This window comes from Vigna umbellata, chromosome 5 (assembly GCF_029865625.1).
Source record: "Vigna umbellata cultivar VRB3 chromosome 5, Vumbellata_1.0, whole genome shotgun sequence".
In the NCBI taxonomy this organism is placed as follows: Eukaryota; Viridiplantae; Streptophyta; class Magnoliopsida; order Fabales; family Fabaceae; genus Vigna; species Vigna umbellata.
The window spans coordinates 53,658,824-53,685,038 of NC_142169.1; the positions used below are offsets into that span (position 1 = coordinate 53,658,824).

Below are 26,215 nucleotides of genomic sequence, written 5' to 3' on the forward strand. Positions count from 1 at the left end.
GTACTAAGGATAATTTATTATAAAAAGTATAGACACGAGATGACAAAATTAATTTTTTTATCATCCAATTAATTAGTCCACTGATAAATTTATATAATTCATCCATTGCAAAATTTCATTAATTTAATTGTTGAATGGTTAGTAATGCATCCGTTAATGTTGAAACCAATGGATGATGATCATCATGTTAATACTTGTCTGATATAAAATAAATTCAAACAATTTGTGATTAAACATTCTTTAAGCGTTTCTTAAAGACATATTGTTAAAATTGATTTTACAAAATCTAATTTTGAAATATTTTTTAAATATAACTATTTTAGCAAAAGTTATTTTTATGAATGCATTAAATATTCATCCATAAAAGACATCAGTAGCTTAGATTTTTATGAAATTGTCATATTTTTACTAAATAAAAAAGTTTAATAATTTTTTTCATTCCTTCGTACACGACAAAACTTTTACTAGTCATAAATCTTACCCTCACTGAAACTTATTATGATATGGTATAGATGCCACTTATTCTAAGTCAATACCAAAGAAAGCTTCAACATGACAAAATATGATGTGAATCTTTGAATGTTCAAATAATAAACTAAAATAATAATAGTAAAATCCCAAATGGATAACACTCGTGGAGAAAAATACATATTCCTCGGAAATGCTTCTTATCGAATCAGTACCAAGTGACCTAATATACATGACGTATATCATAAACGAGAAAATGGACCGTTATAAGATACTTAATTGGAAATTTTTATTTTATAGTATTAACTTTCTCTTATTTATGTGGAAGTGACAAATATTTCTTCATCCTTCATCATCATCTTCTATTGATAAATATTTATCAATTAAACATTGAAAAAAATTGCTCAGAAGAATAATAATATAATCCCAAAACTATGTACTTTTTTATTCTCAGAAATAAAGATATCAGTGGATGCAGAATTTGTTGAAGAGTGATGATACAAAAAAAGGCATTGGGCCAAATTAAATCAATAATATTTAAACTAAAGCAACCTTATTGGTTTATGAAGGATGCCTTGAACAATATAACTAAGAATGATCCAAATCTATATTTATAACATGCAAATCTTGGATTGTGAATCGTGGTATTGGCATCTCACTAATAATATATATTTAACACTTAGTCCATAATTGATCTAAACTTTACATTTGGATAAATTTTTAAATTAACTTTATTTTTAGAATCTAATCGTGAGTTTAAATTTAACGTTTAGAGTATATATCAGAAAGTTAAATAATATAAAAAGAATTAAAAATTTATTATCTTAGAATTTTAAATTAGAGATGACGTGGATCTTTTATGTAAATTGGCTAGACTCATGATGAGAATTTTCCATAAATTTTCTTAGAGAGATCCATCATAATGATATATATATATATATATATATATATATATATATATATATATATATATATATATATATATATATATATATATTTGTCTATGGAATTGTTTATTACACATTATTTAGCCTTTAACCGTTGTTTAATTTCTTTGTTCTTCATTAGTTTGATACATTAATTAATTCTTAGATGCCTAGTGAATATATACATCAACATCTAGACGCTTCTTTCAATCTATAGTGCTGGTGTAGTGCAAAAGGAATATTATTACTTTAGAGACAGAGCCATAGAAATCTAAGTGCAGAAATATTCTGGATTTGTTGTTAATTAGTTTAAGCTATCAGTTAGCTCCCTAAACGATAACACATTCCTTGTCATATGAAAAATATTGCTTGTCGTATGAAAATTATTGGTAGTGTGCATGGAATCATGTTGAAGAGATTTGGACATGTTTGAACCATAATATAGGGAAAAAAATATTAAAAAAAGATAAAAAATTGTCTTTTTTTTTTAATTATACTATATGTATCTGAAATCATATCTGCCTTTAATGATATGGGTCCACTGTGACCTAGTCTTATTATGTTGTGACAATGATTAAGAACTAAAGCGTATTATGAAAATTATTAATCAAATTAAACATAATAATTCTTGTTGGTTAGGTTCAATCAGGTAAGAGTCTATAAATCTAGTATAAATAGTACAATTTACGAAGTAAATAATTTACACATTAACCATAATCTTCATTGTTATTTGATGTACTCAATTGATTTAAACGTTAGAGAGTTTTTTACATACACACTCCCACGTTATCGAAGATGAAATCTAAATATGAAGATATCTCGACTAAAAAAATTAAAGAGTAAAAAGTTTTTGTTAGAATGAGTTTAAAGAGTAATAGTTATTTCAATTATGTAACAATATTTATAAATATAATTACTCTATTTATAAGTCAAAAGATATTTTAATTATAAAAAGAATATCAGTTTTCATATTTTTTAACAAAATATCTATTTATCATCAAATATAATGACTGGAAATTGATATTGCAATATACATAACATTTTGAATTTTGACAACAATAAAAATGAATCTTTCAAACCTTAACTATCTTTATAAAAATGAAATTATTTATTATTTTAATTAATACTAAAACACAAATCAAATCAACTATATAGAAACACGAAACATTAAGGTTACAAAGCTTTATTTTTATTAGAAAATTGACTCTAACTCAACCCCACAAAATCGGATTTTAATGGCCCGACAACGGGTGGAACAGACCCCACAAAACTGACTTGTAGGGTAAGGTTTGCACCCCACTTATATATTATAATTTGGCCTTATCTCTAGTCGATGTGGGACTTCCAATACAGTATAACTCAACGTGAGGATAGACTTAATGGGTGGTCCATAACGGCTCGATAATGGGTGGAACAGAATGCCCACATAAATCTCGTTAGGATAGGCTCTAAACATGACTCTGATACCATATTAGAAAGTGGTTTTTAAGCCTAACTCAACCCCACAAAACTGGATTGTATGGTGAGGTTTGCACTCACTTATATATTATAATTTGACCTTATCTCTAGTCGATGTAGGACTTCCAACACACCCCCTTCACACTGAGGTATAGACATATTGAGCGTGGGAGTAGAATTAATAGGTGGTCCGATAGTGACCCGACAGTGGGTGGAACAGAATGTCCACATAGATCTTGCTAGGATAGGGTCTAAACATGACTCTGATATTAGAAAGTGGTTTTTAAGCTTAACTCAACCCCACAAAATCGGCTTGTATTGTGAAGTTTACACTCACTTATATATTATAATTTGACTTTATCTCTAGTCAATGTCAATGTTTATTGTAATGGATGTTGTGCTAGAAATATCATAATCAAATGACGAATAAAATCACACTAGTTGATAACAAAGAATCAATTAAGAAATATAAAATTTTTAACCACTTAATGGATAAATATATTACTAAAAATTCAATTAAAAATATCTATATTTATTAGGGATTTAAAATTTAATTATGTCAATTTTTTTTTTGTATGAAGATATGTAAGCAATGATAATGTAAGGTGATAATCATGTTAACTCAGTTGATAATAAAATTAAACGACATGAACTTAACTAAAAATTATATTAGACAATCAATAAAAGAAAAATTTCTAATATATAGAAACTTAATTAAAAATAATTAAATTTAAGAAAAAAATAAAATTTAACTAAATCAAAATAAGAAAAATAATTTTTAGATTCTGGAAAAGTTAAAGTGTAAATATAACGTTATTAAAATGTAAGTCTTATAAAGGATATCCTTAATCGATTGACACTCAATGTTGTTGCAATAAAAGAAGCTTTAGGAATTTTTAAACACTTTACATGTCTATATTTTTTAATTAAAAGTAATTATTGTAGTGTTCTAATAATGTTTTATAGTTGGAATTTCTTAGACAAACAATTGAGAAATCTTTCAATTTTTTTTGGAGTATCAAATGGAGCACTTTAATAGAAGAGCTGTTTCAAGTAAACCAAAACAGTTCCTAAGCATCTCCCATCATATGTGCTTTAAATGAAACATGCTCAAATAGATCTTAGAGGGTTTCTTCCTGTTTCTCTCTGCACCTTCAATAACTTAACTTGCACCTCCAATTTTTCCTGAAATGACATAATTGTCCTTGATAAAAAAATTTATAAAAACTTTTTAATCAAGGTAAATTTTTTTAACCTTCTCTCTTCCTAATAAACTCAGACGTACACATTGGGATTTGAAATTTCAAACCCTAACATTGCAAGTTGCACCCCTTTCTTCTTTATCTTTACCTTCATCATCTTTGCGTCTTGGACCCTTTACTTCCTTTTCATTTTTGCGTGCTCATGGAACGAATTCATTTCCTTCTTCTGCTCTGAACGAAGGCTGCACAAAACAGTTAATTGGTTTTCCTTTACATCTACATAGGTGTCGCAACTGGAATCGCGACGGACGACGATCCAAAAAAGGTACGGGATTTGAAAAAGAGATTTGGAGTCGCCACCATAGTTTATTCTGGAAAACTACGGAAAAACCATAAAATGATAAGACACGGTCCGCGAAAACCAGATTCTGGGTTCGGGAGTCGGTTACGTGTAGGAAAGGTATTAGCACCCTACAATGCCTGCCCTAAGGCAGTACCTTTAACTAAATGCGCGAATATGATGTGGTTTTCAAAATGTTTAACTATCCCCTAAAATAAAACTTTAAAGAAACAAAATATATTTTTAGTTTTTTTGGGCCCGACAAGGATTGACCTTGCTCCTACGTATTCTCATTCAAAATGAGAAATCAGGGTTACGTAGTTCTTTTAGAAACTGCTTGAAAATTTTGTTTGATGAATTATTTGAGAAATTTGTTTGAGAAACTAATTATGGATAAATTTGGATTTTTGGGGAAGCGAACCTAACAAGGGCTAACCTTGCTCCTACGTATCTCCACTTTTGATGGAGAATCAAGGATCACGTAGTTCTGGCTAGCCATTTGTTTGTTGTTTGAAATTGTAGATATTTTTAGTTTTTTTGTAGATTTCTTGTTTTTTGTATTTTTATAAAATAAAGAGAAAAGGTTTTTTAGCACAAGGACGATGCGTGCGATCACACATGTGCCTAAACCTTTAAAATATATTTTTTGTAATTTTATTTAAGAAAGGGAAAAGGTTTTTAGCGCAAGGACGATGCGTGCGATCACACATGTGCCTAAACCTTTAAAATATATTTTTTGTAATTTTATTTAAGAAAGGGAAAAGGTTTTTAGCACAAGGACGATGCGTGCGATCGCACATGTGCCTAAACCTTTAAAATATATTTTTTGTAATTTTATTTAAGAAAGGGAAAAGGTTTTTAGCACAAGGACGATGCGTGCGATCACACATGTGCCTAAACCTTTAAAATATATTTTTTGTAATTTTAATTAAAAAAGAGAAAAGGTTTTTAGCACAAGGACGATGCGTGTGATCACACATGTGTCTAAACCTTTAAAACATATTTTTATTATTTATTTATTTATTTTTGTCTTTTTTCGTGTTTAAAATACAACAAAATAAAAATAAAAGACAAGATCCATGAAGTGGGGTTATGATACAAGGGGTTGCGTATAATAAAATCTAACAGTCAAACCAATAATAAAAGTATAAAAAAATAAAGTAAAAGCAAAACAAATAATAAAAGCAAAGAAAAAGAACATAAGAAATAAGGGTGTAGAGATAAAAACCAGAAGTGTGGAGAAAAAAATAGACTCTTTTGTTTGGACCAAAACTCTTTTCTCCAACTTTGTATTTGGGTGCAAAGACGAAATTTGGGGGTGCCATCGAGTATTTGCTTGTCTGGCCCAAAGCCTTTACAAAGTATGACTTACATGGAATAATCCAAGTATGATTCACATATTTGAATAATAAAGACAATGAACTATAGGTGTACTAAAGGCGATAGTCACTAAACATGGACTCATTTTCACAATCCATGACATTTTCCCATGCTTCCATGACCACATCCCATGCCTCAACAGAGTCAACTAACATTTTGGACATGACTTTCACATTTTTCAGAATGTTGAAACTAATAAGACTCATGGAATACATTGACAATGACATTATCAAAGTCAAGTCTCTGTCCCTAACAATAACTTGTGGACCGCTCTCAGATGTTAGAAATAAACCTCGAAGCCTTTCCAAAGCCCAAGTGAAATTATTTTCTTGTTCACTTGAAAAGAATGCAAATGTCTTTGTGAAGGTCAACCCTGTAGATGTCACACCAATTATCTTAACCAAGGGCAACCAATATTTGTTTCTTTTGTACGTCGAATCTATCAACAAAACAATATTAAATGTTGTTAAAATAGAATGACTCAATTTCTCACACCAAGAGGGGGAGGGGAGGGGGGTGAATTGGTGAAACTTAAAAACAAAGTCTTTTAAAATCTTTTTCACAAAAGGTGATGCCTTTAAAGCTTTCTTGAAACGCAAGGTAAAAGACTTTCTAATGCAGCAGAAACTTAATCGAATAAGTACAGAATAAAGTCGATTAAAAGTAAAAGAGTAGGGATCAAAAAATTCAAGCACTGCTTTTTATACTAGTTCGGCCAACCTGCCTACATCCAGTGTCCTTCCAACCACGAGAAGCAATTGCACTATAATGATCAAAGTTTTTACAACAAGGCTTTTATAGAGACCTCACGTCAAAAATATAAAACACCTCTCTAACCTCTAATCAAATATAGATAGTACAATAACTAGACCAGCAGCAAGAATCCTCTCTCCTACTGTCTAAACCCTTTGAGACACCTCTCAAAGTCAAGAACACCGCACGCTCTTCTTCCTGTAGTCACAACAAGGAACCTCAATCCAATCTTCAAAAGATTGTAGACTCTGATCTCGTAGTTACACCCAAATGTGCAGAATTGATCAGCCCTTTAAATACACAACAAACTTGCTCTTCAAGAAATCACAAGGAGATGATCACCACAGTCACTTCTTGATTCTTGGAGCTCTTTCCTCTTTCTGCAAGATAGCACTTTCTGAAAAATATCACAAAAATTGTTAGATTCACAAAAGTTCTCACAGAAATTAATCGACTAAGATACTGATGCAATTGAATATAACAATTCTGTTATAGCAATTAGCAACAATCAAAGCAATTAATTGAATTCGCAATTAATGCAGTCGAATGACATTTAATGCTTGGTCAACATATTTAAAAATATGACCGTTAGACAGTTATATCAAGCATTAACAAAATTTCAAAACAGTAACAAACTTAGTCGAATGCAACACGCAGATAATCGATTATGTAATAGTGTAAATCATAGTTTTGAAAAAATTTCTCTTTGAAAAATCTCACAGCACACTTTGAAAAAGGGTTATGCAAAGACACGGGTTTTAATCGACTCACCCCATAAAGAGATCGACTTAAAATTGTTGTTTTGTCACACAAATAAAATTCAACATTAGTGCTTGTGGATTTCTCATCCAGAAACATGTGTCATGCATTCATGTATAAAATCACATATATAACACAGTGAAATGTAGTGAAATGCAATAAACAACACAACAACAACACAATCATGTTCTCCGCATATAACATGTAAGCATAGAACATGTAACACATAATACACATGTGTTATTAATTATGCGTTGTCATCATCAAAAACTCAGATATTACTGAGATTGTTGGTTCAGCTAAACTAGTGCTCCCCCTATCAACAATCTCAACAATTGCGTTCAAAAAATTCACTGAATCAGGATGCGTCTAGAAGAGGTCACTTACAACCTCAAATTCGTTGATACCTATACTCTAATGAATGTAGTTATCACGATCCAACATCATTATCAACTACTACAGTTCAGTTCTTAACCCTAATGATTGTTTGTATGTATACTTTGTGTTTTAGATTTTCTTGACTATTGTCACCTTAAAATTGTTATTTTCTTTAAAAGAGTCAATAAAATATTTGCAGACATTACTTGAGTCTTAGTCATATAAACGAGTAATAATTGTTCACTGGATTTAACTTGCCAGCAAAAGGGTGACCCACTAAACTCTGTCAAATCGTGGTTGTGATGTCCATATATTACCTTCAATACCCATCCATCGTCATTAAAAGATGGCTTGCCCCTTAATTTAAAATAACATCCATATTTTCTTGTGCTCGTATATACTTAGTTGGACATTGAGTTTATATTTCCTATACTTTTCACCTCTTTTCACATCCTAACAAGACAAACGTCTTCCTTCCCAGTTCATTGGTAGCTTTGTTCAATCTTATAGTTACCACAACAAACCCAAGAAGATGTGAAATCCCTCTCATTCATTGAATTATGTCTTCACGAGAGGAAACTATTTCATTCGTTGTAAAATTATTTGTCAAATCTCCCTCTCATAACTTCATTTATGAAAGAAGAAAAGTTTGATATAAAACTAGAATTTACTCGAGAATCCATACCATATTCTTTCATTTTATAGTATAATAACTTATAACATAATATCCACCCAATATTGATTCATAATAATACTAATAATAATATCAAATTATTAAAAGACATTTAAAAAATATTCATAAATTAAAAATAATAAACTCCAAAATATTATTAAAAAGAATTCAATAACTTTAAAATAATAAAACTTAAAAAAGAGATTAATAAAACACATCTAACAAATTAATAATAAATTCAAAATAAAAAGTCGTTATAATAAGATTAAAATACTGAAAATTTAAAAATAAGAATCGAGGGCTTTTAATAGATTTAGAAATTTGTTAAAGGCTCGATTGATTTCAAAATTCGTTAAAGAATATTTCAGGGGTCTTCAATGAATTTTGAAATTCATTGAAGGCCTCAACAGTTTTCGAATACCGTTGAAGTCTTCAATAGTTTTAGAAATTCGTTGAAGCCTTCAATATGGAGTTTAGGGTTTCATGCACCTACTTTTCCACCACGAATCGAATGAAGTTTCACGCACAAAGAAGATGAAGAAGATGCACCAATTCTTAAGTTGTGTTGCTACTAGAAAGAACAATGGACCACGTCCCTAAACTAACGACACAAACACCCCCACATCAAGGACCACAAACTTAGAGCAAGAAGGACCACAAACAAGTAATGATCACTGAACATGAAGTGAAGAAATTGAGGGATGCAGAGATATAAGTATGAAGATGAGAGGAGAACAATGAATGAAGTGGTTAGGATGTTGGAAAATTTGGTAAGTAATAATTACTGCTTACCAACCTCATTAACTTTTTTTTCTTTTAAATTACTGAGGGATATTTTAGGCTATTAGAGGTGTAGTGAGAAACACTCTAAATCTTATAACAAATGAAAAAAGGTAAGATCCTCCTAAAGTTAAATAAAACTTCATAGTATGCCCATTACATTAGTGGTGAGCTAACGATTTAAAGTTTTACTTTTTTTTTTTTTTTTTAAGTTTGATTGTTCATAATTGTGCAAAGAAGTTGAGAAATTTGTAATAAGTTTTGAAGTGGATAATAAAATAGACTTTAAGTTTAACTCAACCTCATAAATATTAATAGATGATCCGATAATAAATGAAATGATATACCCATCAAACACAAATCTCATTAGAATAAATAGACCATGATTATGATACAATGTTAAACAATGAACATTAAATCTAATCCAATTCCATAAAACTGATTTGTAAAATGAAATTTGTATCAAATAAATAAATAAATATATATATATATATATATATATATATATATATGTGTGTGTGTGTGTTAATATGAGATGTGAAACCATTTAATAGAAAAGTTGTTTCAGACCACTCACAACAATTCTCAAGCATTTCCTTGGGGATGTTGGAGAAAAATATAAATATAAAAAACTCTTAAAAATATTATATAACATACTCATATCCACTTAAAATTAAGTAGAAATGAATTAAGGAAAAACAGATTAGTTTTTTTTTTTTTAACTTATCCTATCAAATAAAATATAAATCTTCTGTTTTTTATATAAGAAAAAAAATGTTCAATTTTGATTAGATCGTGTGCTATTGTTTGAATACATGGTCAATTCAATTTTGATAATTGAATTCAATTTTTTTTCCATGATTTTCATATCTATAAAAATGAAACTTGAGTCTAAAACTACCCGTTATTTGGATTTGCTATTTCTATTTTTCAATACAGGAGGCTATGGAAGGGATAGTATAACTCACCTAAGATAAGCACTTAATACAATGGAACATGCATTTAATTGAAGATATTTTCGTGTCAAACTATTAGAAAAGATTGTATTTTATTTTTTAATTAAATTGTAAATTATTTCGTCCTTACATTTTATAAAAATAATGTAAAATATTATTTTCGATATATAATATAATGTGAAATTTCGTTTATTACGTAATAAACGCTTTACATAAATTTGACCTATATGAAAACTGAAAACATATCTATGGATTATTAATGATGACATGGTAAGTTAAATAAATACTAAGGGGAACTAAGAAATGACTGTGCAGTTCTCAGAGACTGTGCCATATTCCTGAGTTCTAATAATCTCTTTGCAAGCAATTTCATTAATCAATTTCACACCTGCAGAAACTGGTGGGTCTATATCAAGTTAAGTACAAGTTGAACTTGTAAAACAATTTCCAAAATCCCTGATTTATTTATTATTTACCGTTTCCTCCATAATTTTCTACCGTATAATTAGTTGATTTACTGTTTCATTTCATCAATAAACACAGTTTTAAACAGTAATGAACTACTTATGCATTAAACAAGGTTTCATTGTACAACTATAGGTGAAGTTTTCTTATATAAATGGGATTCTTCCGATGATAATGATGAAGGCATTCAGCCAAATTTGATACATTGGTTGAGAAGTGATTTACACCTACAAACTGGTGCGTCCATATCTAGTTGAAAAGGCTACGTAACTGATTTATGAACCCCTTCCAGTGATGCAGAAGCTTTTGGATCATGACTGGTGCTTCTGTTTTTGGACTCGGTATCATCAATGTGTTAGAATCGCTGCAACGGAATTATTAGCGTGGAACAAACCAAGAGGGGTGAATTGGTTATATACTTTTATTTTGCCTTTTATTATTTTTCTCTTAATTTTTCTTACTGAGCAGATAATTAAATATAAATGACAGAGTAAGGGAAAGAGAAAAATTGCACAGATGATTTTATCCTGGTTCAGATCACTCGGATCCTACGTCCAGTCGCTTATCTCAAACAAGATAAACCTTTTTCACTAACACAAAACAATTACAAATATTAATCACAAAGAAAAACAATTTGTAAGAGTTTAGAAATATCACCTCTCTTGAAACCACAAGAGATGAACTTACACTTCCTTTGAATCTTCACAAAGGATGACCACCTCCTTCGAATGCTTCACGAAGGATGATTCTCTTCCAGGCACTTCCTCGGATACACCAAGGATGAACAAGCTATTCCTCTGTCACCGCAATAGCACTTCAGGACTTTGCAGACAAGAGTTTCCTTAGCTTCAACAATCTCACAGAGTTCTCAAAGAGTTCAGAGTTCTTTTGCACAAGGGAAGAGTTACTTTTTGAGATAAAAAGTGAGTCATTTTATAGACTCAGCCTAATACCCTTCCATTCTTCGAAAACGGGCCATCTAACGCATTTAATCGATTAACATAAATATTAATCGATTAATAATGAGTACAACGGCTAGTTTTTCAAATCTGAAACCCCCAACGGCTAGTGTTAATTGATTATTCTCAAGAATAATCGATTAACTAATTGATTATTATTAGCTTTAATCGATTATTACAGGGGGCAATTGGATTTTCAGTGTCAACCTCGTTTTAATCGATTAAAACTGGGTTTAATCGATTAAAACAGCTTGTGGATGATTCTCAACCGTAAATAAATCAAATATAAATTACAAGAATCAATCCTAATACATATAAGAGCACTATTACATCAACTTTGATTATTATAAAAGCTTTATAAAGTACAGAGATCTTCAATCTGCCTTTATGGATCTTGACTTGTGCAAATCTGTTCATCATCAAAACTTCATCTTTGATTTTTGCTAACATTCTCCCCCTTTTTGATGATGATCAAAAACTCCTTTGATTTAAAGCTTTTAGTAATAATCTGGATAAAACACAACTTATGAAAGAAAAAGTGCATTAGTGAATAAACACAAATAAGCAAATAAGCTTTAAACATTTTCTCCCCCTTTTTTATCATAATTAAAAAGTTGTGTTTGATGTTCTCCCCCTAAGATAATACTCCCCCTTAATAAAAGCATGTATGCATATGAGCTAAAAATATTTCAAATTTAAATATTCATTCAAACATACACAATAGGATATTTAAAGCAAATAATTTTAGGATAAAGAACTTATAAAACATTGTTTAAACATACATTGAACTATATAAGATAGAAATTTTAAAGCATAAAAAAATATGGCTAGTTTTTCAAAATTGCAAAACTGGAACGCATTTAATCGATTAAAGCTAGGTTTAATCGATTATCTTTAATCGATTATTTTGACGAGAAATCGATTAAAAACGCTATTTTTCATAAAACACTTAAAAAAATGCATAAAAATGGATCAAAATGAAAATAAAATGCAATCCTAAGATATTTCTAAAAATTCTTAGATCTCTTCTAATGTTTACCCCTTTAGATATGCATCCAACTTCGTAATGATAATCCTCTAGGTTGTTTCCACATTTTGTTTAGATCTTCATCTTGAGGATTGTCATCATTCTTCGCTTCATTTGTTGTCTTCTACAAATCTTCATCATTGCCTGCATCTAATTCAACTGACTCAAGAGGTTTTGCCTCAAGGTTTACAATTTCATCAAAGACAACATGCACACATTCTTCTATTTCAAATGTTTTCCGATTGAAAACTATATATGCTTTGTATATTAGAAAATATCCAAAAAAAATAGTTTCATCGGCCTTGGAATAAAATTTTCTTAAATTTTGTTTTAAAGAAATTCTAAATATTAAACAATAGGTACCCAACTACTTGTATGGGTCCTTTGGGTTAGATTTAGAAAAAAGAAATCATTTTACAACCCAAACATATCTACCACTTGGAACACCATAATGCTTAATTTTACATTTATTTGAAGTATGACCCTTTTTCATACAATAAAAGCATGATACAAAGTTTGTGTTCCTATAAGTTGTTCCTTTTTCTACCCATGTTCTACGGGTTCTATTATTATGTTTATTTTTAATTTTAGGAACATACTTATTTTTAACAACCTTATTTTCATTATTTTTACTACATTCTCCTAAGGTTGTGTGTTCTAGTAGTTTCTTAAAATTTTCACAAGAAGCACATTCATCACTACTACTAAATTTACCCTTTTCAAAAAATAAAACTTTATTTTTCAAATCTTTATTTTCTTCAAAAATATTTTCAAAATTTAATTTTAAATTTTTATTTTCTTCAAGAATATTTTCAAAGTCTGATTTCAAATTTTTATTTTCTTCAGAAATATTTTCAAAATTTAATTTTAAATTTTTGAAATCCTTTTTCAATTTCTTATGAGCTTTATCTAGTTTTTCAGATTCTACTATTAAAGCTGCATAAGTTTCATGTAATTCATCTTCACTAATTTGACTATAATTATCAGAATCGCTAGATGTACTTACTTGGCTTCCAACGTCGTCATTCACCACTAAACAGATGTTTGCTTCTTCATCAGATTCGCTCAAATCGGAAATTGTTTCGTTGTCATCGTCCCATGCGATGTAGGCTTTCTTTTTCTTGAGGTTTTTCTTTTCCTTTAATTCTTCATTCTTTTTTTTTTTTTATTTGGGCAGTCCACTTTTAAGTGCCCCCTTTCTCCGCAACCATAACATTTATAGTGTGATGAAGATCCTTGATTTTCTTTCTTTTCGAATTTTAATCTTCCTTTGTCTTTTGATTTCATGAACCTGTTGAGCCTTTTTATCATGAGTCTCAAATTTTCTTCTTCGTCTGAGTCTTCATCTTCCGATTTACCTTTGCTTCTTTCAACCTCCGACTTTAATGCCAAACTCTTCTTGTTGTTTTTGGCTTTTGCTTCTTCTTCATCAAGTCTTCCAAGATCTAGTTCATGTTCCCTCAACTTTCCAAAGAGTGCCGCCATAGTCATGGTGTTGAGGTTTTGTGACTCCGAGATTGCAGTCACCTTTGGTTGACACGACCTGTCTAAAGACTTCAAGATTTTAATGTTAAGTTCATCGGTATCAAATGACTTACCCAGTCCAATGAGATGATTGACAATGTTGGTGAAGCGTTTTTGAACGTCTGAAATTGTTTCTCCTTGCTTCATCCGGAACATTTCATACTCTTGGATTAAGGAGTTCTTCCTTGCCCTCTTTACATCATCTGTTCCTTCATGCGTCACTCTGAGTACGTCCCACATTTCTTGAGCAGTTTTGCAGACAGAGACCCTGTAGAACTCATCAACAGTCAACGTTGATGCAATGATATTCCGAGCTTTTACGTCATTCTGAAATCTTTTCTTTTCTTCAGTGGTCCATTGACCACGGGGCTTTGGTTCCTGTGTATTGTTAGTAGGAACAGAAGAGCCAGACGCAATAACATCCCAAATTTCACAATCAATAGATTCAATAAATATTTGCATTCTTACCTTCCAGAATGCATAGTTCTCACCTGTGAATAGTGGGGGTCTATTGATTGATGCACCCTCTACAAAGGTTTGATGTGATCCTGCCATTTGAATGACTATCAAAGCAAGCTCTGATGCCAATTGTTAGAATCGCTGCAACGGAATTATTAGCGTGGAACAAACCAAGAGGTGGTGAATTGGTTATATACTTTTATTTTGCCTTTTATTATTTTTCTCTTAATTTTTCTTACTGAGCAGATAATTAAATATAAATGACAGAGTAAGGGAAAGAGAAAAATTGCACAGATGATTTTATCCTGGTTCAGATCACTCGGATCCTACGTCCAGTCGCTTATGTCAAACAAGATAAACCTTTTTCACTAACACAAAACAATTACAAATATTAATCACAAAGAAAAACAATTTGTAAGAGTTTAGAAATATCACCTCTCTTGAAACCACAAGAGATGAACTTACACTTCCTTTGAATCTTCACAAAGGATGACCACCTCCTTCGAATGCTTCACGAAGGATGATTCTCTTCCAAGCACTTCCTCGGATACACCAAGGATGAACAAGCTATTCCTCTGTCACCGCAATAGCACTTCAGGACTTTGCAGACAAGAGTTTCCTTAGCTTCAACAATCTCATAGAGTTCTCAAAGAGTTCAGAGTTCTTTTGCACAAGGGAAGAGTTACTTTTTGAGATAAAGAGTGAGCCATTTTATAGACTCAGCCTAATACCCTTCCATTCTTCGAAAATGGGCCATCTAACGCATTTAATCGATTAACATAAATATTAATCGATTAATAATGAGTACAACGGTTAGTTTTTCAAATCTGAAACCCCCAACGGCTAGTTTTTCAAATCTGAAACCCCCAACGGCTAGTGTTAATTGATTATTCTCAGGAATAATCGATTAACTAAACGATTATTATTAGCTTTAATCGATTATTACTGAGGCAATTGGGTTTTCAGTGTCAGCCTCGTTTTAATCGATTAAAACTGAGTTTAATCGATTAAAACAACTTGTGGATGATTCTCAACCGTAAATAAATCAAATATAAATTACAAGAATCAACCCTAATACATATAAGAGCACTATTACATCAACTTTGATTATTATAAAAGCTTTATAAAGTACAGAGATCTTCAATCTGCCTTTATGGATCTTGACTTGTGCAAATTTGTTCATTATCAAAACTTCATCTTTGATTTTTGCTAACACAATGTACTGTTGATACAAATATGATATAATGCCCCAAATAGCTAGCATCATAGAGATAACCTTAATACCATGCATTTTGTCATGGAAGAATATCACTGCCAACATTGGAACAAGAGGCACTCTCAAAACTGTTATGGCATTACAGAAGACGGAAGAAACCTCACTGGTAAGCCCCAAACAACCAATTGTAAAGAGTTGCCAAAATATGGCTGTGAAAGTGAGGTTCAGCACATATGAAGCCTTCCCCGTCTCATATTCCTTCATTTCATTCTTCAAACCGTGCCATTCTCCACTTGCAAAAAGTCCCACTATAATAGCTCAAGTTCCTACAAGGAAGGTGTATATTATCATATCCATGATCACTTTCAATGTTTCCCTTTTTCTAACCTTCTTGAACACAAGCTGAGTGAGGGAAAGCCACAGTCCATACCCTGCTGATGCACAAACTGTGGCTATGAATCCAATCACATACTTTTTCTTGGATATTTGTGTGGAACTTGAATCATCTGATGATGACTCGTTTTGAAATACAAGAAGGGTAGAGGAAATGGTGAGAAGGACTAAAGAGTTTACTATGTAAGGTGTGAACTTGAGTGAATTGAGGAAGTATGAGAATAAAGCATTAAAAGCCAACTGGGATGAGCAAATGAGTGAATAGGTTGAGACAGGAAGGTACCATAGCCCAACTGAATATAAATAACAATCTAATGCCAGAAGTAGGCCAATTGAGACATAGACAAAGGGTAGCATTGTAGCAGATGGCTGATTTGGATGAATGCTGTTGTTTGTGGTCAAATTTTTGGGTGCTGTGATGAAGTAATAAGGAAGCAAAATAGGGAAACCACCAAGTTGAACAAGTGTTCCCATCCATTTACTCTTTCCACCTTTTTCATAGTACAATCTTCCAAGGAGTGTCGCAGCTGATCCACACACCAACTCAAGTGCAGAATGGATGACTATTCTGAACCAACGGTAATACATTTTTTTCCTACTCATTGATGACTCATTCATTGGACCATGAAAACTATTGTCCTCCAAGAAATGTGTTTCTTTGACTTCGTTAGCTTAAAGAAAAACATACCAAATTATTACTACATAAACGTACACAATATATGATAATAGATTGGCAAAGCTGTTATGTATGCTTCTGATTTGTTTCAAAAGAAGTCACTTCCTCAGAAGCAGAGTTCCTTTGATATGTAAACTCATTTTCTTCTTCTACTACTATCAAGGTAGTAGAAGAGTTCCTTTGATATGAACAACCTTTGATATTATATCTATTATTGTTTTTGTTGGTTGATTACAGAAAAGTATCAAGGTGCTTGTGTTTCATTCTTAACCAGTTGGCATGGACAAGAATTGTGTCTTGAATGAGATATAATTGGACGTTTTGCATCTCTATCCTCCTGAAGCTAACATTGTCTGTCATTAGAAAATGTTTAGTTTTTATTTTCTGTCTCGATGAATAATTATAAAATGCATTCCTGTTTGTACAGATTTGGAAAAGGTTGGTTTATTAAGTCTTTGTATAACTATTCGTAAACAAGAAAAATAAGGATAAACTAACTTCGATATAAACATAGAAAATAAAAAAAAAATCAAATCTAACAGATCCTAGTATTTTATAGTATAACGTTATCTTTTAGTTTTGTTTATTGGGGGAAGTATTATCTTGTTACAGCTCAGTAACTATCTCTACCAAAACAATTCCATCAACAATACCACCTCAGCCTAGGTTGTGGTTGATGACAGAGATCATCACGTTCAATGATTCTGTTTATTTCAAGTTGTTTATTCCAGAAGCTGCTGGCAACATTGTAATGTGTAATTCAGAAATTTTCATTCTAGAAGAACCATCGTAATTACGACCAAACCAAGGTTTTTGAACGTAGACATAAAAGTTACAAAACACTTGAAAATATATGTAAGTTCTGCATGCACTGAAATGGAAAGATTTCTTAGCCTATAATCACAGTTAAGCATAAATACGTACAGTGAATATGATAGCAAAATATGATGCAGCTGCATGCAAAGACATATAAGGAATCTTTATACTCATAGTTTTGTGCCTTCTAACACAGTTGTTTTAAAATATGAAAGACAAAAAGTTGACTTACCAATTTTCCTGAGATGCACTTCTTGAGGGTCTGCCATGTGGATGGTGAAAAAAGTTTCTGGGGAGTGTTGCAGTTCTTGTGTTTCTCCCATGTGGAAGGTGAAATAAGTTTTCAGAGGAGGGAATTGGAAATGAAGATAGAGTTAAGAGGAGGGTGATTCGAAAATGCAATTTATACATTATACATTTCTAAATGTCATCAATAGAAAGAGAAAGTGTACCAACTTAACCTCCTCAACTTTGCCATAATTACGATTAGCTGACACTATAAATTGCCTCCACTTTTTGTTAATGAGGTGGATGTGTGAGCATGACATTTTACATTTACCCTTTGCATTATAAATTGGGGTGTATCTGTTGTGATGTGACAGTTTGTTAATTAATAAACAAAACGTAATAATGGATTATGTACTTCAGGCATTTCTTTTCAGTGAAAGTTTTTACTCTACAATGCATCTCGGTGGCCTCTTAGACCTGAGTCTGAACAGATCATATTATTGGCTAGAGAAAGAAATGGACATCATTGTTCAATTACAATTACTTACATATATACAGAACTTGGCCCAAAATTTGAAACCGTTTCTATAGATTAGTAATGATGATTGGTTATTGATGATAAGTTTAATGTTGGACTTATTAGGTTACTCGTTGTCTTTTTATCTACATTCTCGACAAAGGAAGTATGCCAGGGATTTATTATCAACAAGTGATACAGTTAAATTACAATAATTATCCGACAGATTGAACTAGAGGTTACAACATGATGATTTGCAGCCTAAAAGCTAAACTTTGATATTATCATTCAATTCAAAATACAATCTACAGTAAGTTTCTTGCTTTTTCTATTAGCTATCCTAAAAGTCATGTTATCGATTATTGGTTCACATTGCAAAGCCATTAAACTCAAAATTCAATTACTGATATGTAATATATGCATATTTGTAAGTGTTGTAAATCTGTAATACAAACAGGGATAGTGTTTCTAAGTCTCAAAATTGGACTTAAAAAGGCTACCTAACTTATCCATGAACCTCTTCTTGGGGTACAGAAGGTTTTGCAACGTGACTATTGACTGTGTTTTCGGACGTGGTATCATCAATGTACTGTTGATACACATATGATATAATGCCCCAAATAGCAAGCACCATAGAGATAGCCTTGATACCGTGCATTTTGTCATGAAAGAATATCACTGCCAATATTGGAACAATAGGAACTCCCAAAGCGCTTATGGCATTTGAGAAGAGGGAAGAAACCTCTCTGATGAGTCCAAAACAACTAATTGTAAAGATTTGCCAAAGTGTGGCTGTGAAAGTGAGGTTCAACACATATGAAGCCTTCCCCAACTCATACTCATTCATTTCATTCGTCAAACCATTCCATTCACCACTAGCAAAAAGTCCCACTACAGTAACACAGGTAGCAACAAGAGCCGTGTATATTATCATGTCCATGACCACTTTGAATGTTTCCCCTTTCATGACCTTCTTGAACACAAGCTGTGTGAGGGAAAGCCATAGTCCATACCCTGCTGATGCACCAACTGTGCATATGAATCCAATCACATACTTTTTCTTGGATATTTGTGTGGAGTCTGAATCATCTGATGATGACTCGTTTTGAAATACAAGAAGGGTAGAGGAAACGGTGAGAAGGATTAAAGAGTTTACTATGTAAGGAGTGAACTTGAGTGAATTGAGGAAGTATGAGAATAAAGCATTAAAAGCCAACTGGGATGAGCAAATGAGTGAATAGGTTGAGACAGGAAGGTACCATAGCCCAACTGAATATAAATAACAATCTAATGCCAGAAGTAGGCCAATTGAGACATAGACAAATGCTAGCATTGAAGCAGATGGCTGATTTGGATGAATGCTGTTGTTTGTGGTCAACTTTTTGGGTGCTGTGATGAAGTAATAAGGAAGCATAATAGGGAAACCACAAAGTTGAACAAGTGTTCCCATCCACTTACTTTTTCCACCCTTTTCGTAGTATAATCTTCCAAGGAGTACTGCAGCTGATGAACTCACCAACACAAGTACAGAATGTATGGCTATTCTGAACCAACGGTAATATAATTTTTTCTTACTCATCATCGACTCATTCATTGGACCACGAAATTTATTGCCCTCCAAGGAATTTGTTTCTTGCACTCCATTAGCTTCTAAAAAAGCATAACAAATTCTCATCATATACAGTTAGATAATGTCATTATATATTGAACAAAGCTGTTATGCGTACTTCTGATTTGCTTCAAAAGAACTCACTTTCTCAGAAGAAAAGTTGCTTTATATGTGAACAAGCTTTTCTTCTTCTTCTGTTATTATTATTCATGTTTACGATATCAGGTCAGGTTAGGTTGGATGCTTAACAGGTTGACATGTCACAAGAATTGTATCTTCACTGATATAATTGGATGCCTTGCATCTCTGTCAGTAGAAAATGTTCTTTTGTTTTTGTTTTCTGTCTTGATGAGTAATTATAAAAGTATCACCTTTTCTTCCCGTTTATTTAAATTTGTAAAAAGTTGGTTTAATTTCATGTATAAATAATTGAAGTACAAGAAAAATAAGGATAAAATAACTTGGATGGTTATTTATATGCATAAAATAAAAATATCTCAGATCCTAATAATTTATGGTATAATCAAAACTAAAAGCCTCTCCAATCACTGGATCATACTGTTCTTTAATTTTGTTTTGTGGGGGAGAGTATTATATTGATACAGCTCAGAAACTAGACCTTCTCCAAAAACACTCCATCATCCATAGCATCTTAGCCTAGGTGGCTTCACCTGTTTTACAACTAAGGTACGACCAACTACACTGTGGATGGTGACATAGATTATCACGTTATTTTGTTTCTTGGTGGTTGAGTTTTGTCTGAACTCTGCTGGCACCATTGCATGTCTAGTTCAGAAATTTACATCCTAGGACCATCGAAATTAGGACCAAGATTTTTCCATTATATGCATAAAAATGACACAAAACTGGAACATGTCTATGTTCTGCATAAATGAAGAGATATCTTATCCTATTTCATCACAGTTTCTGTGAATATGTAAGAAAATATGATGCAACTTCAGGAAAAGACCTTTTAAGCAAACATTCTGCTCCTAACTTGGCCCTTTTAACATAGTTGAACCTTTTTGTGTTTAATATGGAAGATGAAAAGTTGACTTACCAATTTTGCTAAGTTGCACTTCTTGAGATTCTCCCATGTGGATGGTGAAACTAGTTTCATGGGGGTGTTGCACTTCTTGAGTTTCTCCCATGTGGAAGCTGAAGTGAGTTTTCAGAGAAGGGGATTGGAGAAAGAGATAGAGTTCAAAGGAGAGTGATTGGAAGATGCAATTGAATCATACATTATACGTGTATAAATGCATCTATATAGAAAGAGAAACAATGCCGGCTTATCCTTCTCAACTTAGCCTTAATTATACTATAGGTACCTATTTTGCCTTCACACACTGACACCACGTTTTACTTAAAATTGTCTTGACTTTAGCTAGTGTGATGTGAGGCCTTGAAAAGTCTGTTTTACCATTTGTGTTCAAAATGAAAAAAAATATTTAGGGTCTGTTCTACATGATGCCTTGTTTAATGGTAAACAGAGGAAGGTGGTGATGTCTTACAGTGCTTTTCGAGAGAAACAGAAAATATCAACATCAATGTTCAAACGGAAAATATACCAAAATATCTAATAAAAAAATCTGAACAGAAAATATACCAAAACATCTAATAAAAAAATCTGAACCCATGCTAATCTCTAACTTAATTTTCAAGAAAAGTTAACACTACTCAATTATCACGTGTGAAATGAAGCTCATTAAAAGGTATATCAGTATCAGACCACTTAATTGTTTTATCTGTTTTTCTAGAGAACATTTAGGGGTGTAAGATGAAAAGATGAACATTTTGCAGTCAGGGAGGTCGGTGTGGCGGTGGAAGAGATCATCTGTGGTTGTTGTTCTGTTTTAGTTCATCAATGGAGATGATAAACACAACACAAGAAAATCATAGGTAAATAAATAATTTATATAAAAAAAAGTGAGGAAAATATATTTGACCAATTATTAATATGTGGGGAACGTTTGCTGCTGTGTGTGCATACTACATTGATGGTATCAACCAGCAGTGGTTAACAACACCTATCAGATAATAAATACTTTACATATAAAAAATAATGGTACAAGCTTTTTCATAGACATGGTTCTATATATTACTCTAAAGTCGATAATTAATGATTAATATATATACTTATAGGACATGATTTTAGTTTGTCAACCTCATCTAAGAAAAAAAATGATATCTAAGATTCCATATCTATTAATAGATGGATACCACTAAATTAATAATATGGAATCTAGACAAAATCAGATAATCATTCTATTCTTCTGTCTTTAATAAGTTTAAATGTATATGAAGTTTAAATAAGTTATACTTTCAAAAGTTGGTAGAGAGGAAAGGTGCTGATAAAGAAAAGAACAAACTACACAGAAAGGTTATAAATAATACATGATATGCAATTCTTTTGTCTTTATAAAAATATGTTTTTTGAGTAGAAAATTAATCCAAATAAATCTATCACTTAACACTTAAACGAATGTATACATTAATGAGTCAATAATGAGTCAAAGTTTAAGTGCTGGCTGTTAAACGTCACAAATTATAACTAATTAAAGACCAAATTTAGAATTGTATATCTAAAATTAATTAAAAAGAGGTACAGAAAAAAGCATACTCCAACGTTCTGTTATTCTTTTTAATGTACATTCGAATATTTGTTTGTGGACTTTGAAGCTTTTAATTACGAACAAGAAATCAAATTATCAACTTAATAACGTATTTTCAATGATTAATGTAACGAAGAATGGTACATCCACTCCATCATGTTATTTACAAAAACTCAAACTATATCTATACCTTTTATATAAAAAGATATTTATACATATTTATTTTATAACTTATCCATAAATAAAAAGTTTATTAATTTTGTTAATTATTTTATTAATTTTAATTTTTAGGTAATTAATATTTTATTAAATTTAAGCTTTTTATTTGTCTATTTTTTTAAAACTTAACCACTTTTTAATCATAAAATTACTTACAAAATAAAATTATAAAAAACATTTAGATTTACAATAAAATTAAAAAAAAATTATCACAAAAATTAAACACACATACATATGCACACATATTTTCACTTATAAAATATAGACAATATTAAAAGAGGAGTTAAAAAGAAAACATTACATTTATTTATATATTGTATATGATCGAAGATCTTTTGGTAGTCGAAAATCATGGTCTACAACTTGAATAACTTGTGATTAACAAGACAACCACATCAAGAAAGACCTGGATAATGGGTACCATGTACCGCGACATCTCTTTATGCCTATTGAGGATCTTCCAATGTCACAAAATGCAACCAAAACCAAGCTTAGTTTCACAGGTAAGTTGATCATTCATTAGTGTACTATATGGTGTGGACGATCGGCACTATATAGTGTGGACGATCTACTGAAAGCGGCCAACACAACGGGAAAGAGCTTATCGACAGGCAGTTATAGGCGTTAATGTGTAGTAAAGGTGAGTAATTCTTATATCATGCGAAAGTCATTTATGGCTAATTAACGAGGGATTTCAGGCAGACTATGATGGATATAAGAAGATTAGTGAAAGATTAGGCACGCGATATGTTGCATTAAATGGCATTTAATGACATCCAATGGGCCGGACAATTACAAAGCCTATAAATACAGCACTCAGGTAAAGTGAATTTTTCTGAGATAATTTTAGACCTTGAAAAGACACCTCATTGACTTAAGCGTTGGAGAAGGAGAAGGAGAATAGAACCATTCGTCGGGTACTTTGGCAGAGAGGAGACACGTGGAGCAACAACCTCGGTCCCATATTAAACATAAACAATTAGGTTTGAGGGCAAATGGGTCCATAATTGTGACTCGTTCGAATGTAATTCATGATCAATGAGGTACATCTATAAATAATATTTTAATGATTATTTGACTTCATTTTTGCATTTAATTCAGATTTGACTAGATTTAATTAATGGTTGACTTGAGCGTCAAAGAATTTTTTACATACACCTTCAAATCAATGACAGAAGAAGAAAAAAGCTTGAAAGACAAATACTAAATAGCAGAAAAGTCTTAAAGAAAGAATAACTTTACATAAGAGCAATTTATATATCAGAATATATTTACTTCTAATCAAAGTTAAATGTTTTTCTTCCTTAAATCTAATTTAACTTATAAAATAAAATGTACAAACATTTATATTTTATACAAATGTGTATTTTATATATATTATAAATTGTAGTAAACAATTAAATAACATAAATACCAACTTTGTATTGTATAGAACCATATACGATCCAACTCAAGATTAAAATAATTAAAACAAAAACTAATAATACCAACAAATATTTTATAATATAGACATGCACGTTATTTTCACGCAAACAAATATAATCAAACAAGCCAAAATTTGACAATGAGTGATGTTAGAGGTTAAGCTTTACAAATCAGCCATCCAATAATTTCATTCGCTTAATTTTCCAAATCTATTTTCTGGATTTCGTAGTTAGAATATGTTAATAAATATAAAGTCTATTTTAATATAGGACTTAGAAGAATATTTTTTTAGAGCTTGTTTAACTAAATCTATGTCTTTAATAGAGAAAACTTCGATAGATGCTTCTAACTTGTATTCAAGCATATGCATATACACAATAAATATTTATATTTCAATTTTGGCTAATTCAACTATATTTAATATTATCGTTTTTAAAATAAAACACGGTCATTATTAAAGAAAATTTAGGAAATATAATTCCTTATGGAATATATATATATATAATATTACTTTTAATCAAAGCAAATTTAAATAATTCTTAAATTAATTATTAACTCCACCACATTATTTTTGCGTTATAAAACACTAACCTGTCAAACAAAGTGATATGAGGGATGACGTATTTTGTTAGAAATTTGAGAATGAGTTTAACATTACTGTTGAGTAAAACTGAGAAGTAAAACTGAGAAATTCAAGTACAAAATTCAAAATGTCTTAAGACTTTGAATTAAAGATAATATCAGTTTCTTACATGTGTTTGACCTAATTTTTCTGTATAATTTTGAAAAATAAATTATTTGTAATATTAAAGCCGATCATTAGTTTTTGTGATCGACTGGTGCAAGTATATAGGTAAAGATTTCTAGACGTGAGAATTTCTTGTATCGAAATATTCTTTGATTAGTAGGAATATTTTCATTTAAAGGTACACCAATATAAAAGAAACAGACTCTTAAATTGAAGATTATTATAAATTTAAATAAGAATTTAAGTTTATATTCAATAGAAATGAAAGAAATCAAAATAAAAAAAGTCATATAAACTTATAATATTAAGATATTACGGTAAATTTCCTTAAAAGATTAAAAAGGTTCATAAATATTAAACCAACGCCAGATTAAAGAAATAAAATTAAATAATTTATTAATATACTCACAAGTGATTTTAGTGGTGGTTAATTTTAAAACAAGATCACAATGTTTACGAGACTAGGGTGCCTATTTTTAGTCAACCCTAATTAGTTCACACTAATTTAATTAAAGCGCACAATTATTTATATAATTATATATATTAATTTAGTGAAATATGTTGATTGACAATGGCAAAAACAAAAAATTATTAAATGTTGTTAGTTGTTGTTGTACAGTGACCAAAAGAGTGAATTATAAGGGCAACATTGATGATTCGGAATTAGGACAAGAAGTATATTTTGTCGACTAAAAAGACCTAAACTGCATGCGTGTTGATATTTTATAGATCTATGGCCTTCTTCTTCCAATGAAGGGTCAGTCCCACTACAATCATATCATTCAAACTTGTTATTAATCATTCACCAACTTGTCAGCATTGTTCTTTTCCAACCATTAATGCGGAAGTTTGGTGTCCCAATACATTAAATAATGCTCATATAAAAAACTTTTAAGAGAAAATTTAGTTTTTAAAATAAATATTTATGATATTCTATCTATTAAAACTCTAAAGTAGTATTAAAATATATGAAGAAGATGGTGATTTCTTGTTTTGGAGAAAAAAAAAACAAACGACATTTCTATCTCGTTTTATTTTAAAATTTTATATTACACACACATAAAAAAAACTATTACCTACAACAAAAATTTGTAAACAATATTTATAAATAATACAGTATTACTTACATATTACTTATAAAAAAAATTATAGTAAAATAATCATAAACAAGATTTATTCATAGATAATTTCAAACGAATAAATTTATAAATAATTACATAGAGATAAATTTGAAAGTAATTACATATAG

General features: G+C 30.8%; 1 protein-coding gene and 1 pseudogene across 1 annotated transcript; both read right to left on the bottom strand.

The window, feature by feature from the left end:
* Positions 1 to 5,827: 5,827 nt before the first annotated feature.
* Positions 5,828 to 17,677, bottom strand: LOC148198615 (putative purine permease 10 pseudogene; annotated as a pseudogene).
* Positions 17,678 to 18,736: 1,059 nt separating this feature from the next.
* Positions 18,737 to 21,525, bottom strand: LOC124822554 (purine permease 21-like). The gene is made up of 2 exons (XM_047294572.2): positions 21,023 to 21,525; positions 18,737 to 20,003 (listed from the first exon to the last, which is right to left on the bottom strand). The coding sequence occupies exons 1-2, from the start codon at positions 21,111 to 21,113 to the stop codon at positions 18,859 to 18,861; spliced, it is 1,236 nt and encodes a 411-aa protein (XP_047150528.2). The 5' UTR covers positions 21,114 to 21,525; the 3' UTR covers positions 18,737 to 18,858.
* Between the last annotated feature and the right edge of the window lie 4,690 nt (positions 21,526 to 26,215).

What these genes read in the sequence shown, in the direction of transcription:
- LOC124822554 (XM_047294572.2), bottom strand. Translation starts at nt 21,113, where the DNA reads ATGGGAGAAACTCAAGAAGTGCAACACCCCCATGAAACTAGTTTCACC. An exon ending in AGTGCAACTTAGCAAAATTG is followed by an intron (nt 20,004 to 21,022) that starts GTAAGTCAACTT and finishes ATGCTTTTTTAG; the next exon opens with AAGCTAATGGAGTGCAAGAA.